We start from the raw sequence: 18,619 nt of genomic DNA on the forward strand, positions 1-18,619 counted from the left end.
TAACAGAGCAACATTTTTCGAATGCTGCAGAAACTTTGCTTTGGAATCTGGAACGGTTCAGTGCTACCACATAACATATGTGGAACTTCATGCAAAATAACTGACTAAAAGTTGTAATGTAAGCCTTCAATTCTATCGGATAGGATGACTCTCGCTCTACACAATCATCGTGGTGGTTTACTTGAGTGCGATATCATTATAGAGATATCCACGGAAAAAGTAATTGTTTGCGTTTGTGGCATTGGCTAGGGCATTGGTCCTTATGAAAGAAAAGCAGATAAACGGTTGCATGCTCAGTAAGCATTGGCGTTGACGTTGACTCTGCAACTCTTTACTCCTGTGGTAAACTCTCATAAGCATCTGACAATCTGACAATCAAAAAATCTAGCGGACTCTTCACGGAACAGTATATTATGGGATTTTCATAGGAGTGAAAGGGTAAGGAAATGTTCACCATGTTTCACTACAGACTGATGTTTGCTTATGGGATTTTACCATAGGAGTAAAGAGTTACAGAGTGACCGAAAAGGCGAATTGTCAATTGTCAAGGTAATGCGCAATGAGCTGTAAACAGGCTAGGCCGAGAGCATTTGTCGTCTCTTTTGTTCCTCCGCTGTTTGAATGGTTGACGGAGTTTGATGTCAAAGTCCGTCATCCATTTGAACCACGGAGGATCAAAAGATACGACAAATTCTCTGTTGACATGTTTACTGGTCATTGGGCTATGCGGTCATTCTTTTTTCGACTAGCCCTACAAGGGGCTTTTCAGAGGATCTTTTAACTAGTATTTTCAAGTCGGTTGAAGCCAGGAGCGTGGATAGCCTTTTCACAGATGCAATATTTCTTCGTCTCTTCGAACTGGTTGAATTGCTTTGGATTCATTAACCAAATTTATGATAATTGAATGTAGTTTAATGCAAACAATTCGAAGATTTGATGATTACGTTGAATATATAGGTGTAAATCTACCATTTTGTCTGTAGTTTGTTGGAATATTGTTCACTGTGCTTTTAGTTAGACAACTTATGATTACATCACAACATATTCTGTTGATGGATATTAACGTTTACAAATAAAAAAAAAAATCCAAAAAGCTAGAAAAAAAAACAACTTCAAATAGAACCAAACGATAACTTTCGTGTGTAAAAAGTGCTTATTTTTGCTAGAAAAAGAATTGTTTAAGCCATGTCTGGTAACTTTGAGGCAGCTAGCTGGGAGTCACAGCCTGGGACCTTAGCCATAGCGATCGAAAAAATGTTGTTAAGATTGTGTTTAGTCTCTCCTTTGCCTTTTCTAGTAACCAGGATCAACTTTTTCGCGGTTTTTGATTTAAAATAATTGGAGTAGATATTTGTATTAGGATTTAAGCTAATATTTTAAATTGGCCGCAGTTGAGAAACATAGATAAATTTGAAACCTTAGGTATTACATCGATTAGTGCTCGATTTCATCTTCCTGCTGCCAAATTCTGGTGAATGGAACGATGCAAGATCAGTTCAAAACACTAAATATTGTTCGCATGGTACTTAGAAATTCCCAATTTTACACGTGACGGAATCTATCTTTGACATAAAGGAAGAGACGTAAACAAACATGTCATGTAAAATTAAGTGCTCCAAGACTGAAAAGTTCAACATTACGTTTGATTGAGCTGAATTTCGCGTCTATTATGACTCAATTTTATGTCAAAATTGACGCTCGTATATGTCAGTCTCAGAGCACCTAAATTTACATGAATTTTTCTAAGTGTGTACAACAGGGACTCTTGTTGAAAATTTTGTTGCTTCTTTATGGACTTCAAAATGTAAGCACTTAACTCTAAATTTGCGCGGTCGTAGTTTTCCTCCTACGAAACATACACAGCAAAAAATTCTGAATTATAATTGTGATGTCAACCTTTGTTGGCTCGACTGCCAACGTGATGTTTGACTTGAAACTGAAACGGCTGCTCGTTGGGCCTTGCCAACAGATGACGACAAATTCCAGCTGCACCAGCTGCGAGCCGACGTCGCTTACTCGGAATCGGTAGTTCTTAAAAGAACACCGCGAAAGTAAAACTCTTTTTAGAGCAGCGACGGCAACAAGCAACGGTGGGAACAGCAACTCTCCATTTCGGAAGTAGAGGGAACAGGAACTCCGCTGAGCAGGACCACCGACAAAACTGGGACGGTAACAGGGACCCCTTGCATGGATATCGAATCGACGGGAAAACTGGAATTTTCTTTCTTAGAAGGATGACTTCAGCTTCTTCACCTTATATCTGTATTGCTTGGCAATTCGGAAACGACTGATAATGTGAATGCGTGATTCGCTTGGTTTTATACTTTTTTTAATCAAAGAGAAATTAAATGACGATGATGATTGGTCTAACAATATACTACGCAAAACGGAATGATCGTGTACAATGTTATAAAAGCTAGTTTCTGATTAGATGTTTACACTTATTTCTGTTCTTATTGCTAGTGTTAGTAAGAGAAGCCGTTTGCCCGCGGCCTTCTCGGGGTTAGTAAAACAAAATGCAAGGAGGGGAAAAAGGATAGGGAAATATTTCTGCTGTGCTGATTTCTGCGGCCAACATCGGAAACGTAGAGTGGTTAGCGGTGGCGGTGTAATCGATACACGGCAGTGGTACCAATCTATTCGCTGTTGCGAACAACCTTCATTCACGTAAACTTGTATTGTATATGGGCTTTTGTGTTCAATATTCGCAACATTTCACGATTTATAATGTAGACTTAGATGAGATGTGCATCATATTGAACAAAAATTTACACTACTTTTTCAAACTGTGAAGTCAAAGTTTGATCCATTGGTTCCAAAAAAATGAAAATGTCCAAAGAAAAAAATTTTACATACATTTTTCTTCTATCCCCAGTATACCCACTTTTTGGCCATAATCACAGAAAAACAATACGTTTCTCTTTTAAATTAGTCTGTAAACAGTTGGGTGGTAGGTCATAGCATAAAAAATTGGCGAAAAATATATACTTTTTAAATGCAAACGTCATATTTTGCTGTGTGAAGCAAGATGATGAATTTGTCAAAGCTAGCTATATAATTATAAATAAAGGACGTAAATGGTTAAGGAAATACAAAGTCATGAGTTCAGGAGTGCTAAGATGACATAGCATTATAAACCACGTTAGCATTATTCTAATAGAATTAACTAGCCCCTTGATCCTTTTTCTCATTTTACGGCTGGTATAATCAATTTGACAGATCGATGTTCTTCTAAACCACTTGAAATCACAGAAATGGGGTCGATTTTTGTTGATCGAGCTCCACATATGTTATGTGGTGCTACCCTGGGTTCCATTCTTTTATTCTGGGTTCCTATCTCCGGTCATTGGGCATTTATGCCAAATTCCTGCCATCCTACTGCCCTTTTTTCAATCCGATAGAATTTGTATTTGGGATGATCAAACGAAAACTGAAGAGGACGTATCAAGGGAACCACAATTAAAAAATATTGATCTAGCAGTTTTGTTAGTCTTTATTTAAGAGATTTTTAGCCATATGGCTAGTTCATCTCTTGTTGATCTAGCAGTGACGGAAGTATTAACAGACTTCTCGAAGTATTCTATGAATAATTTATCAAAAAAGTGTGGATATATCAGAGCAGGAAGGTTTGACCCAACTGTTGGATTGGAATGTGATCTGATTTATCTTGGTTTTGAAGACAATAGGTTTAAAAATAATTAATAAATTATATGAAATGCAAAATTAATATGTCATTTCGGTTTCCATTCGTTTTATTGTAATTGTAAATTTAAAAGAAAACATAAAATATTATTCTCTGTGGCAAGGTTTTTTTTTTTTTTTCCTTTGGTTTGTTTTTTCCGTCGATCTTGTTTTCCGTGCTGAGCACCAATGCTACCGACGTGCCAGGAAGGCAGCTCCCACACCTGGACCCTACCTATCGACCCATCAACTCATGAACCGGGGACCAACGGCTTTACTTCCCATCCGAAGGAAGGCGTGATCAGAGATGTTATGCCTCAGAACATCCCGGCGGCGCCGACTGGGATTGAACCCAGGCCTGCTGGAGTGAGAGGTAATCACTCTTACCACTACACCACCGGCGCCGTTCTGTGGCAAGGTTGCAAATACTCATTTCAGCTAAAATAATGTTTTTCGGAATAATAAAACCAAAAGATGGTATGATGACATGTTTTACTTGTAACTTACAAGAAGAGGTTACAAAGTATCCGTTTGAAACATAAAACCTGTAAATTTTGCTTTCTATGAGTCACAATCAGCGATTTGCTGATCGCTGAGTGTGTGAGTGAGTGTGTAAAAAATCGCTGATTGTGACTCTCATGAAGTGAAATAAACAGGTTTAATATATCAAACACATTCTTTGCAACTACTTCTTGTATCTTACCAATTCAAAATATGATCATAGCATCTAATTATTTCATAATTTAAAAAAAACATTGTTTTAGCTGGAATGAGTATTTGCAACCTTGCTCTGTGGTCCACGTCTTCGATGTTACTGACATTTTCAGAGAAGCTCCAAAATCTGACTCGTTGAATGTGACTGCTTCTTCCGCTGCTGGGAGAAATGATTTGCCAAAGTGGTCTCGCACTTCATATGCCTCAATGTTCATTTTTGTGGTACCCTGCATTGACGTTGTGAGCTACGGTAAAGTTCTGACGAATTTGCCTCGATCGCGGCAGCTCTTTGGCTGTGAAAAGCTTCACCAAGTGCGCTGGAGGTCCTTCGTTCACCAGGCTTTCGTGGAGACAAGGGTCTGAGGCAAAAATGGCATTAGCCCACATCATCCATCCACTGCTTGCCAATGATCCCCGTGCGTTTGACGTATCTTTTCAGCTAATAGTCCAACAGATATGTTGGACGCAGCACCAGCTACTTTCCACGTATGGCTTTCGGACGACGAACTTCACGCTTAGTAGGTTGATTAACGAATGTGTTTTTATTGACTTCTACTGACTTATTCTAACTTCCATTTACCTGAGATACTTGAAGTTATTATTTACTTAATTAACCAATCACTGATTATTACCTGATAGAGAGGTCCAAATGAATTGAGAGAAAGAGTTATGGTGAGAGAGCACTTAGTAAGCATTGTGACACTCCGTGCTAGTTGGAAACAGCCTGCGAGTATTGACACTGTAAGTTGATACTTTTGTTTTCGCGTGATAAATTGCAACGAAAGACTTTTGCAGGGCAACGAACAATTCCAACGTGCTGATGTAATTGTTCGTTGAACCTTTGGATATTGAATTTAATTTTGAAGAACGAGAACATTCATGATTTGGTGACATGTGAAAATCACATGCTACACTATCCCGTTCCTCGGGTTCTAAATGAGTGTCCTTCACCACCTTATGGACTGCCTTGTTATTAACGGGAAGAGAGTACGCGTGCAAGAGAAGATGGATCTCTTTGTTCTTCCAGTTTTGCGAAATTTTTGCTGTGATTTTGTCAACGGTATGTGACCTGTGACAAGATTTGTCGTTAAATAATGCGAAACGATTGAAATCTTCTTCATCCGGTTGCATTTGTGTGCACCATGACGGCTGGGCAACACCATTTCCATCGCAGACGAAGACGATATCACGTTTGAGAAACTGTTGGGACAATAACCAACAGTTTTTCACAAACTCCGCGGGAGAGTCTCCTGAAACTCCCCATTTACCTGCATCTTTTCCTGAACTCTGACCCTTAAACTCACAAACCGATACCAGCAGCCAACAGCCATACAAGCCACTAGGCAGCATAGATTAAGCGTAGTCACGATTTTCATCGGTTAAATTCAACTCATAATCTACAATCACGGCTGGGTCATCATCACAATCAGAGATCAAGCGTTTTTCTCCTCCTGGGCCATCTTCGGGATCTTCCATCTCGTCATCGGGGTTGGAAAGACGCGACAGATTTTCTGTTTCCGGATTTTCCGAAGCTTCCAAGCGACGCCGTTTTTGGTTTTTCTCCATACTCTTGCAATCTGTGCAATTGACGAAATCGTTTGATTAATTATTGCACAACTGATATTTGAAAATACCCACATATCGATGAATGGTACAATAAACTTTTCCCCAGACTATTTATTCCGGAATGAAGCCGATAGGAAAACAGTGGAACAGAACAATTGAATACAATCTGACAAGCGCGTTAGTGGAAAATAAACAAAACAAATCAAGAAAAACGATCAAAGCATGCATGCCTGTGAGTGAGGTGAGGGATCGTGACTGAGAAAATAATTTCAGCTCAGGAGTCTACTAAGGTGCAAAATGCACAATATAAGGAGATAGCCTTTCAGCATACACTGAAATCTGGCCGAAAACAGAAAGCTGTGGACCGAAAGCTAAAGTGGAAGATCACTTAAATTTTTGCTAATAGAAGAGTGCCTCTGTTCGACATTTGGCTATTACCTGAGAACCAAAGATGATTTCATAAATCAGAAAGAAGAAAACATTTTTATAGCACAGTAGCCGGAAGCAAACTTGCATTTGATGCCACAGTAGCCAAGTTGCTATTACTTCTGGTTGGAACGTTAGAAACGATTTTCTTTAGATCTGTCAGTGTTTGCAAAGGTGAAATTATAATATATAATTAATCAATTTTCAAACTTTCACAATCAGCTAATTCGGAAAATCACGGCCTGTTAGCTAACCAAATTCTGTCGAAGGCATACCGACCACCCCAAGTCAGAAACTTGTACGACCCACGTTCTAACAACAATCGTAAAATTTCCTATGTCCCTTCCCTTCACCATCCTCCCCTTCCATTCCGTGACCTTCTTACCTTGTACAAGAACCCGCTCTAAAGGCCAAAATGGGTAACTGAGCAGCACTGCGAGCCACAAATCATATCCCTAATCCTCGATTTCCTTAATGTCGACAACAACCTTTACCTTACCGGCGGCCACCCTTCAACTACCACCGTTCAACAAATAAAAGAACCCACTAGGACGGAAATCGTACACGGCGGCGCCAGCGGCAACAAACAGGAAATGCTGTGTCTGTGTACTGTATCGAAATCCGGTCACCTTTTGCAAACACACACGAGCATTCAGGCTGAAAACTACCAGCGACAATGGAACAATTTTCCACCTCAGCTATAATCCGGAACGGTTGCGCTGGACAACGGGCTGGATTTAACGAAAAGTTGGTCATAAATATGCCTTCCATTTCCGAAAACCAAAACATCCTGCCAAAAGGTATAAATTACCGTCTTAGAAATATAAGAAGAGTGAACCTGTTAAAAGCAACTGATCCCGCAATGCCCCCACCTAAGAAAGCAACATCGCATAGAATCCGACACCCACGAGCAAAAAATACAATAATGACCGAATAAATCTTAATCTTCTTACAGGCTAATCCCTCACATATTCGAAATCATAAGCCGTTTAGAGACCGTAATACCGATTTGGAAACTTCGGCCATCGGGTTGCACTTTGTGCTGAGCAGTCATCACTTCCAGCTCGGAAAGCTTAAGGTAAGTGCTTCGGGTGTGAAGGCGTGCGTTGTTAATGTTTCCTGTAGGAAATTTGGCTGCCAATAATTCTTCACTCTAGGCCTACATCTTTTAGGGATGGAAAGTAAAAAAAAACTAATAATCATTATGCTTTGCGTGAAAGGTGCACGCTTCATTAACGATATTTAGATTAATACAGTTTGGGACAGCGGAATGGAGTCGGTTGAGAAATTAAGTAGGGTTAAGTACTACTTTCGTCGTAATCGGCATCCGATTGAATAGAAAATTTTGAAAATATTATTCACCGTGAACAAATCAAGAGTAGGGTGGACAACGGCTTTGCTTATGGCTAATTCAGTTTTTACAATGGGCTGTAAGGTACAAGAAAGTTTTCCAAAGTGTATATTGTCGTACAAAACTTTCTGGCCGCAGTGCATTTGGGAAAAAAAATGTTCGGACTATCGCAACTATCATAAAAATTACAAAATGATTTCCTTCCAGTCACCACATTACATAATCTGTTCATGTGATGAAACATAACAAATTCTGCATGATTTTTAGGCAAATATGTAATCTTACATTTCCCGGTTGGGTGATTATGGGTTTTTAATAACATCCTACCAATATAAAATTAAAAAAAAAGCTAAATATGATCTATGAAAAACAATTTTTTTTTCATATAGCCTGGTGACCTGTCGAAAGAGGTAAACAAAATTAAAAAAAATATATATGGGCTCTAGAGTGGTAAGGTGCTGTCTATAAACTAACTATGTTGACAGTCTTTTTAAATTTGTCGAACATCTTAACAGAATCCCTTTATGAAGAACTTTGGGTGTGTTGGCTTATTTCCTTTAAATTCCGTTATAACTGCTTATCTTTTGACAGCTACGCGTATTTCGTCTACTACTTGCAGACTTCATCAGTTGCAAGTGGTGTTGAGTACTTGGCACTGATGAAGTCTGCAAGTAGTAGACGAAATATAGGTATCTGCCAAAAGATGAGCAATTATAACGGAATTTAAAGGAAATAATCCAACACACTCAAAACTCTTCATGTGTTGACAGATTTTGAGAGATTGTAGATTGTATGGACCAAAGACACTTGCCAAAAATTATCTATGTGGTTTATGGACAACCTCTTTATGAGAATATTTTGAGAAGATTTGGTCCGCAGCAGGTTATGTCATTTTCACGTAACTAGTTTTTTTTGACGTAGGACTAAGTCTGTGATTTCTATATGGGGAATGTAACAAAATTATGAAAGATTTTGAACGTTAATAACTCAGCTGCCCCTGGACCAATTTCGATAATTTTATCACCAATCGATCAGAAATATTTCCACGCATCTGTAAAATTTAAGACTATCATTTTTCAAAATGTCACTATTGAAAAATGAACGAATGTGCAATTGTTGCTATGATAACTAAAATTATCACCGATTGCTTGCGAAAAGCGATTTCCCTAACACAGATTTCAAAGTTGGATTCCATCCGCTCTCACCAAACGATGTTTATTCAATCACCGCGTGGTGCGTGGTGGTGTGCTCCAGTACACAACGAAAGTCTCCCCGCAAGCAGCTAGCTATCCAGGCTGCCCTCAACCGCTGATCAGATTCAGTTCCAATCACCGTGTGTGGTGGTGTCCGGTGCAGTGCTTTCGGTGCGTGGCGTTGAACATTGTTCTCCAGTACACAACGAAAGGCTGCCTGCAAGCAGCGACCTGCAGCCCACATGACCAATGACCATCCATAGAAGGAAGAAGAAGCCGCACAGCTATTGATCGGAATCAGTAGCTCTTCGTGAGTCGCTGTGGGTCATGTCAAGCGCGTTATACTAAAGAGTTTAAACAGAACCCCGCACAAATCACTATTCCTACACAAAACACAAGCTCTTGCTGCAATAAACAAATAAGATTTATTATATAAGACCACGTAGTCCTACGTCACCATTTCGTACAACCCCTTATAGTTTTTAAATAATCATAAAATTCGATGGTCCTTTGTAAGTCAATCATCCTCTCAATATTTGTAAAGTTGAGATTCCTTGACGTACGTTAAACCTGTACCTATACAGATTGATTATGTATAGGCTTAGTGATCCTATTCTCGGCCTATGGTCCTGTTGGGCTTAACGATAAAACTCAATTTTTAACCTACTTCAGGCTGATTTTTCTGCTTGAATGGAGTATGATGAATCGCATAATATCATTAGTTAATGAAAATTAGTGACATGTTGTTTCAATGCAGAGTTTTAGCGTTTGGCACAAAATAGGAGCATAGGCCGAGAATAGGTTCCGTTCCCCTACTTCAAGATGTTTAAAAATGCATTTTCCATATTTGCTGGTTATCTACATTCAAGTATAAATAGAATACTTAGGTGGATGTAGGTATCCAAAGGTATTTAGGCATATACATACAGATATTTCTTGATATAACGTAACTGTCACTTTTGGCTTCCATTGCTGATTTTCCATAAACGATCATTCAAACAAGCGATATTCACCATCGGACAGATGAGATAATCCCCCATCTATTAGTAATATTTATTTGTATGATTCAATTTTTATTAGCGAGATATAGACGATGTCAAAAGTGAAAGTTTCGTTATATCGAAGTATACCTGTACTTGTTTGAAAAACACGTTTTTTTGTTATAAAGTAGCGTAGAATACACATAAGTCATATGTTCATTGAGTCAAATCAAGCTAAAACTTGCCGAAGCATCCAAATTCATGGTCAGATTTTACATATAATGTTATTAAAAAGTTTTATATAAGCATGTATGGTCATATGGTTTTGTGGAACGTTAAAAATAAACCTCGTGTTCGGAAGGTACTCTTTTGGTACAAAACATTGGTGAAGGTTTTGGAAAGTTTTGTGAATATTTTCAAAAAATCACCCCTCTCAGCTACGTTCAAATCCATAAAGGTAGGCTATGGTACGCTGTTGGCACACTACGAACAAAAAGTTTGTATCAACTTTTGTGAAAAGTTTCCTGATAGATAGATTGACATTATACTAATCAGTAATATTTGTTTTAATAAAGGTAATAACATACCTTTTCTTAACTATGCGATGAAATTGAAAATTCACACGGATATTTTTCAATGATATTTATCGAGTATACAGTTATATGAACAAATTGATAAACCTGGTGAGAATAATCGTGTATTTGGCTCCACTGATTCTAACACACACATACATACAGCCATTCCAAGCAAAACGAAATGATCTTAGAATTTTGTTAAAATTGGTAGTTTTGTTCCTTATCGCAAAATTTTAGACCCGTTTGTCATTAGGGTAACCATATCCATGTTATGGTGGTCCAAAAAATTGATATCGAATCGAAATAACTTTTTGTTTTAAATTCATAGCTTTTGAACTACTTGACCGATTTCAAAGATAAAAATATAAAATGAAAGGTAATTGTACTGCGTCGTAACCATGTTAAAGTCGCTATAAATCAATGAAGACGCATGAGAAATTGGCCAATAGGGGAAATGGATGTTATGTCGGCCTTAATGCTCCTAATTTGGGCCCATAAATAAATTCTGAAATCGACTAAATTTTCAATAGCGACCAAAAATATCCATTAGAACCGTCCCAATGAAGCGTTCATCTAGATAAAATTGATAAATAGCAGATTTTTAACGATTTACCCAATCTTAGATCAATACGCCAACATAAGAGCCATTTCTCCTATGCCATTTTGGTTAAAATCGAAAAAATGGTGTTACTTTATAGGTGGCTGTCTTGTCAAGTCCCCAGTGCATAACATTGCCAAAACAAAATGTTTAGCGTGGATAACAACTTGAAAAACTAGATGGCTAATGTGCAATTTAAATAATAAATTGTCTAATGTGCGTGATGAGCAGGCTTCCGGAAATCTCACGCGTACACAAATGCGACAGCGAGCTGTGAGACGGAGCGTCGCATGACTCTCAAATCCATGGTGTGCTACATTATTGTACAAAAGAGAGACCAGAACGATGCGCGCGACAAGCTACACGCTCTCAACAAATTCGAGCGTTTCAATTTTTGTTTGTCTCATCGCATTGATCTCTCAATGCGACGCATGTATTCAATCACATGCGACTGTTTCATTGAGACATCTCAATGCGCTCTCTCAGGGCGCCATCGCCGTGCGCTGTTTCGCATGCTTTGACTCTCGCGGTCCCATCATAAGTGATGTTGTCGGGTGACGAGATAAGGGTTTGTTCACAGAAGACTTGTGGCCCTTTGCACATGTGGATTTTGAAATGGGGTAAAGTTTTTAGATGGTTCCAGAAATATCTTCTAGTATAGATTCAAGCAGACTCAACTCATGGTTCCAGAGATATACTGGAATCACCGTAAGCTCACCACTAATGATCCTAGGAAGACGCAATTGCTTGTCGAAAGGATGCTAAAGGAAGGTAAAGGAAGGCTACGTGAGCGGTGGATGGCAACCTTACGGTAGTTGGGATACCGTTAGCATGTTAGCACCCAAATAATACCGGAATATCTGTGGAACTATGTGTCCTTCAACAAGCCCTTATGCGGAAATCTTCTAAAATACAATTTTTGGAAGCCTCTGAAGCTTTCAGCCCATTTGGTGGAAAAATAAACAAGTTATTGCGCATTTGCACCAAATTAAACTCAGAATCCCTCAGAATACTTTTACTCAGACCAGTAAAAATATAAATGAACGATTTTGAATGTAAAACAGCACTATACTATACAAGATCATATGGTCGGCCTTAAGTCAGAAGGGACTAAGTAGCAAAATAAAAACAAAAAATGAGTTAATGATATCATAAGATCAAAAAATTCCCTCAGCTACATTTCAATTTTTCAGCCATATTTGAAAAATTAGAGTAGCACGAGAAAACAATTGAACAGCCAACTTTAAATACGTTTTTCTCAAAATCAAATAAAAAATTCACATTTGTGTCTGACTTGAACGATCATATCAACACGCTAGTAATGATAGAACTCTGAATATTAATATTTTTATTTGTCTGGCTTGAGTGAACACTATTTTAAGGGATTATTTTCAACGCAGAAGTGTACTTTGCTGCAAAAACGTTGGTGGTGACTTCTCATTGCATACACACAAGTCTGCACTTAAAAATTAACCAAGTTTAACAAGTTGTAAATGTGTTCTGTCAGATCAATTGAGTTGAAATTTTTGTCACAAAACTTGCTTTTCCATTGACCTTTGTCCGATCAGCTATGCACAAATTTTATTTTTATCGTCACCTTCCAGCAGGTGCTTCAAAAAATTTGGTATTTCTTACACGTGAAATTCAACATATTTGTAGTTTTGCGTCAAAATTTCAGCCCAATTGATCATAACAGGATACATTTATAACATGTTAAACTTGGCTAGTTTGTATGAAAACGACCTTTGTCCGATCAACTTTGCACCACAGTGTACGTAGGTACGAAATGCTGGATTAGGGTTAAAGTAATAAATTTAGGAACAATTTTTGTCATATCCATATTACGGATTGTTGCTAAGCTTCTTGCTTCAGGAATTGTATTGAATACCTGTTAATCAACAAAACTTACTACGGCAGCAACTGAATTCTTCAGATGTGTTAGCGCTCACAGGATAGTTCATATCAGCCACCATGATGCTGAATTTAAACAATCAATTTGCGACGACAGATTTCTAAATAGTCCTAATGTTAGTACCGTGGACCCTCGGTGAAATAAAAAAAAGCATATTAACGAGCAAATAAACCACAACTTGATTGTAAATTTCGCTTACCAAAGCCTCATCTCTTACTTCGTTCGTTATGAATGGGTTATTTTTCAAGTTAATCCTTTGATCAACGAAAATTGCCGCTAGGAAAACTTTGTTGGTCATAACCATCCGACACCACTTCTCCATGTTCGATAAGAGTGTAGTAGCTAGGTCGCTTTCCATCGTTTCCAAAACAAAACAACGCTTTCCCCACATCAAGAACACGAGTTGGTCTTCCAGTTGAGTTTGTTATTTCGATGTCGCATTGAAACGTCGCTTAGCGACGTCTCATTGCGAAAAGCGCATGAGCTTCGGCTCACGCGACGTCGCATGATACTCGTTCTCATGAAACGCATACATCCGGAAATGTGCTGTGCTTACAAAACAGTGCGACACACAGACATTATGAGAATGTGAGATGCGACAAAACTGAAGAGAGAGAAACAGAGTGCTACAAATCTCTTGCGCATGAGACTGCTATGATTATGAGACTATTCGTATTGCGTCTCGCATACGGTAGCGCGCGCACTGGAAGCCTGGTGATGAGCCTGAAACCGAGTGCAGTTTTTAATAGGGAATTTTATGAGCAACAAGTAAGACGTGGTCAAGTGTCAACTTTTTCTCAGTGTGCCTTACGTACGCTGCAGCTGTGCCGGCAGTGTCGAGAGTGCCAGATACCAAACCTACTTTGTTTGCTTGTGAATAACGGCATGCTTGTCAAGCAGTCAAATGAGAACCAAGATGGTGATCTTAAGCCACCTCATCTGGACAAGCTGATAACGGACAAACAGGAGCGATCCTTCAGAAGCTGATCGAGCTCCTTCGACTGAGGTAGATGCTTGTCAAAGAACTCGGCAGGCAACATCGAAGCTCATCTAATGACATTTGAAACCTACATCCACCAGGACAAGCTGCTGCTATTGAAATTGCTAGAACTCTTCCGGGATCTAAAGAGGCTGCGGTGATCAACGTTCGATAACTGCTAGCAACCCGTGGCAACGTGGATGCACGGTTTGAGAAGAAACGAGAATGTGCGCTGTTGAGGTGGTGGAAATTGGGCGAAAATTCACGGTTGTGGTTGTCCTAATTTAAAAATTGAGACCCACCTTCATCCGTTGCTGTTAGATAGTAATTTGTGATTAATTACTACCTCTTAGATAAAAGATGTGTCTCCCTAAAACAGACCAGAGCTGTCCTGGCCACGTCCTTGCATCTGGTGGAGAAAGGGAGGAATGTTAGTCCGACACTTACTTAAGAGAGATACAGAGAGCTCTACGACCCCTCATAAGTGTCACGGGAAGGACGATTTTTTTTTTAGGGAGGGTAAGCCATAGGATATGCCCAGCCGGCGTTGCTGGTAATCGTTATATCAAGCATTTAATAAATAGAAGCTGTAAGTAGTTTATCTGTCCGTTGTTGCTGCCCATTACCTAAACATAATATTCAAAACAGTCTTCAGATTTTGGAATTAAGAAACGTTATCAGCTCGATCCTGTTGGTATTTTGCGCCTGTAAATGTTTGTTAATCCTAAACATATTCATTCTGATGTGTACAAGGTTATTAATAGTATGTGGAATCGTAGATTAGAATGAAGATTCGCTCTTGGCTTAACTCCCACTGTCTGGCAGTGGTATTATGGATAAAATCTGCCTGCAATCATTTCTTATGAATGCAAAGAAGCTTGAACCCGGGAGTTAGAAGGTGACAGCTCTACCGCAGCTACAATAGCCCATTTTAAGAACGCAAGCATTCCGAAGCTATTTTCATACATGATAAGCCCCGCTCCAACACATCATCGCATAATGCACATCATTGATAATGTACTGAAACTTTCAATCAAGCAGTAGTGCAATACTTGATTGACACGTATTTAGTAAGTTTTAAAATAATCGTCTTGAATTAGATGGATATTTCCTATCGAGGACAGAGGAACGAAAATTTAAATAAACTTAGCTGAGCGTAGCGTTGAACAGTCGGAGCCACATGCAACGGATAAGAATTTGAAAATTTTCACTTAATGCACATTTCAACATCACTTCTGTACTTTCAAATTAAAACTTTTTTAAAATGAAATTGGAAATTTATAACATTTTCACTTGAACGAAAACGACGCAGCAAAACAAAAACAAGTCATTTTCGCGGCGCGGCCTACTTCGATCAATCATGAATGATTTTTATTTTCAGAAAGGTGAAAAAACGGCGAATTCAACACACAGAACGCAAAAAAGCTGTAAATCATATTAAATTATCTGTTTAATCATAATCTTACAATCTGCTGTTGTTTAGAGTATTCGAAAACATTATAAAATATCATAACAGAGCCAATCGAACTTCTAGCATTCAATTAAATTTAACTAATCCCGTACACAAAGATCGAATCTTCTCATAAGTTTATATGTGACTGTAAGTTTTGCACGTCCTTATGTATATTCCTCTTCGCAATTGACCTCGCTGTGCTGATGTGCTTCAAGGCACTTGTAATTTTGCACCTTCGTGACCTTCCACTTTTGCTCCCTAAGCTCCTTCTCATTGAATAAATTTATCCTCCGGTTTGCCGTCCAGGTAGAAATCGTTCAGTTTCTTAACCGAATTTCAACCAGTGATCAAAAACCTTACCGTGGCCAATAGATACGAATCCGCATATATTGCGGTTAGGTGGGCTTGGTGAATGTTTGCAACCGATTGGCTTCGATAAGACGGTGATTCACCGCGGATAGCTCTCTGCTACCTTTTTCCGATGGATCACTCATGTTTTATTAGCAAATGGATAAATTTCTACGGGAAATCGGGAACACGGGAACAAATCAAAAATCCGAAATGAGAAAAATTACTCATGATTTCATGAACGTAGCGTATTTCCATGTTATGAAAATATACCAAAAATAATATTCATGATCTCATGAGCTATGTTTGCATAACGCACCCAAGATTCCCGAAATCATGAGTCATCCAAGTTAAAATCATTAACTAAATTCTTGAGTTTAACTTTTAGTGTTTAAACCAAAACATATAAAAAATAAAATAAAGCAATAGACTGGATTCGAACTAAGAACCTTACGAGCATTAAACCCATACTGTGACTACTAAACTATCAGTACTTGTATAAGACGGAAGGAAAAAGGTGTATAAGAGATACCAGTGTAGTGCGGTGAACACGGTTTTCCAAGTAACGCTTAAAGTTGTCATGATTCCACTGCATTATGAAATCATGAATTTCCATAACGAAATCATTAATTATTGTTATGATTTCATGGGATGGCAAGTTTTTTGATTTCATGATTTTTTATTCATGAAAATGGAATCGAATTTTTTCCCGTGTAGAACAGTGTTGCCAGTAATTTCAAAGATCATGAAAGTTTCTAACCATGGATGCCAAACTGTGTCAATGAATGAGCCCAGGTGTGCCCAACTGTGTTTTTGGCACACTGTGCGGAATGACCAATTCCTTGAATATTTGTTGTTGATTTTCTCTAGTTAATGCGAATTTCAAAAATAATTATTATTAATTTTCGATATTTTTGATCATTTTCAAATGTACGTCACGATGTCTAGCAACAAAATATTTTTTTCATGATTGTATATTAAATAACAAACAATTCATTTTCACATAAACGAACCAGCCCAGGGTTGAAATTCTCCTTAATAAAGATATAAAAAAAATCAAATAAAAATATGCCATACCCGAATTATTTACAAAGCACTGATTTAAAAAAAAAAACAGTTTTTGAATACGACTTTTTCAAAATTTACTCTAGAGAAAAAACAAACTTAAATGAAAAATGGAACCTTTGGTAGCAGAGCAATTCCAGACGAATTCGAAAAATCATTAATTTCCTTTTTTTTATTTGGCTGACAATTTTCAGAAAAGTTCCTCATGACTAAGAAATCAAAAATATCTCCAAATGACAAAATTACAAGCGATAAACGTGCCAAATCATAATGCTATGTCAGCAATGGAAAAGAATAATGATATAAACGTCTTCCTTTTGACGTAGACTACGTCTTACGGGAAGGTACTGGGGGTAAATTGAAAATCTAAAATTGCGACCGTCACGAAAAGGTACAATTTTTTGAACGCTATAAGCTATGTCATTTATTGATGAAATTAAAATCCGAATGCACCAGTCGATAGGAAATACCTTTCGTAAGCTGTTGCAATAATCTTTTTTTCAATTTTTCATAAAAAAAAACTGTTTTAAAAATGGACAAATAAAAAGTGATAATTTTATCACTGTTTTCATGAAATAAACGTTCTCCCCAAACCCAGTCCTCAAAATCAAGTACAATTTGGTTGCACATCGTGCTGCTTGAATCAGAAAAGTAATAAAACAGCGCTGCTAATGTACCTCAACTCATTTTCGCTTCGCACGACGGGTAAGCAGGTAGCAGCCGCAGCAACAGCATAAGCAGTAGCAAGGCAGATCCTGTCAAGCGCGCAGAGAAAATTATGCTATAGAACGGTTTATACAACCCCAGTTTTTTGCATAATTCTTCAAGTAGGAGGGACTTGCAATGCTTATCTTTATCTTGCAATGCTTATGTTCGATTCTCTTCATCGATTTTTTGTTTACAGCTAAGCGAAACAATTCAAGCTGAATATTGCATTAGGTCCTAAGTAACACTGACAAGATTTTCTTGGTCGACTTTCTCCTTGAATCCACTCGGCCCAGGTATTTTCAGCACACATATCGATAAAAGAAATTTTTATCTAGCATCTAATACAACAAACCAGTGTTGCGAAAATATCAAAAAATCAAATCTCACCAACGCCCAAGATCACGCTTGATTTTCGTAGACAAAAATCAACAAGCAACTGCGGATGATTTTGCAAGCTGTGATATCGCAACTCGGAATATCAAGCTAACAAAACTCACCAACTGCAAATCTCACCAAACTGTGGTGAGATTGATTTTAATGATTTTTGCTTTACACCTGAATGCAACCGCAACTTCCATAACAGCTTACAGCAGTCCCTTCGCATCTGCCATCGGTGAAGATTAAAAAGAGATAGCAAACTATGCTTTCTCTTTCTAAAAAACGATGTGCAATGGAAACATTTTTGTGTCGAGTCAACTCTCAGCTTGATTTTTGCACGTTGTGGATAGTCTCGCAATATCAAAGGAGCTTGTAAAATCAATATCAAGCATTATATTTTGTTCCAATATCACGCGTTATATTGCGAGCGCATGAGAGCGGAAAAATATCAATTGATTTCTGATTTTGCCAACACTGCAACAAACACAACAAGAAACGATTCTGTGCTCAAGTTATTAAGGCTGTGTTCCATTTGGTGAAATTTTTACTTAAATTTGACAGACGGAAATTTTTCAAATAAACCTGCTATTCCAGCAGAATTATTTCTGACAGACAAGGAATCAAATTGACAGACGCTTTCTCGAAAATCGGCCGATCGACAACGGAGGGATTTTCGAACTTCTTAATCTATT

At 38.1% G+C, this 18,619-nt stretch overlaps 1 protein-coding gene across 1 annotated transcript in view; it reads left to right on the forward strand.

Moving 5' to 3' along the window:
- The window catches only part of LOC135712956 (uncharacterized), a 108,137-nt gene that overhangs the window by 78,966 nt on the left and 10,552 nt on the right, over positions 1 to 18,619 (forward strand). Inside the window, exon 4 of the mRNA XM_065236056.1 lies at positions 7,343 to 7,465. Coding sequence (XP_065092128.1) covers positions 7,343 to 7,465 — 123 coding nt within the window. The remainder of the gene's footprint in view (positions 1 to 7,342; positions 7,466 to 18,619) is intronic.

The sequence above is a fragment of the Ochlerotatus camptorhynchus genome, unplaced genomic scaffold (genome assembly GCF_037179485.1).
Source record: "Ochlerotatus camptorhynchus isolate MF236.1 unplaced genomic scaffold, CSIRO-AGI_Acam_v1.1 ptg000523l, whole genome shotgun sequence".
NCBI lineage: Eukaryota > Metazoa > Arthropoda > Insecta > Diptera > Culicidae > Ochlerotatus > Ochlerotatus camptorhynchus.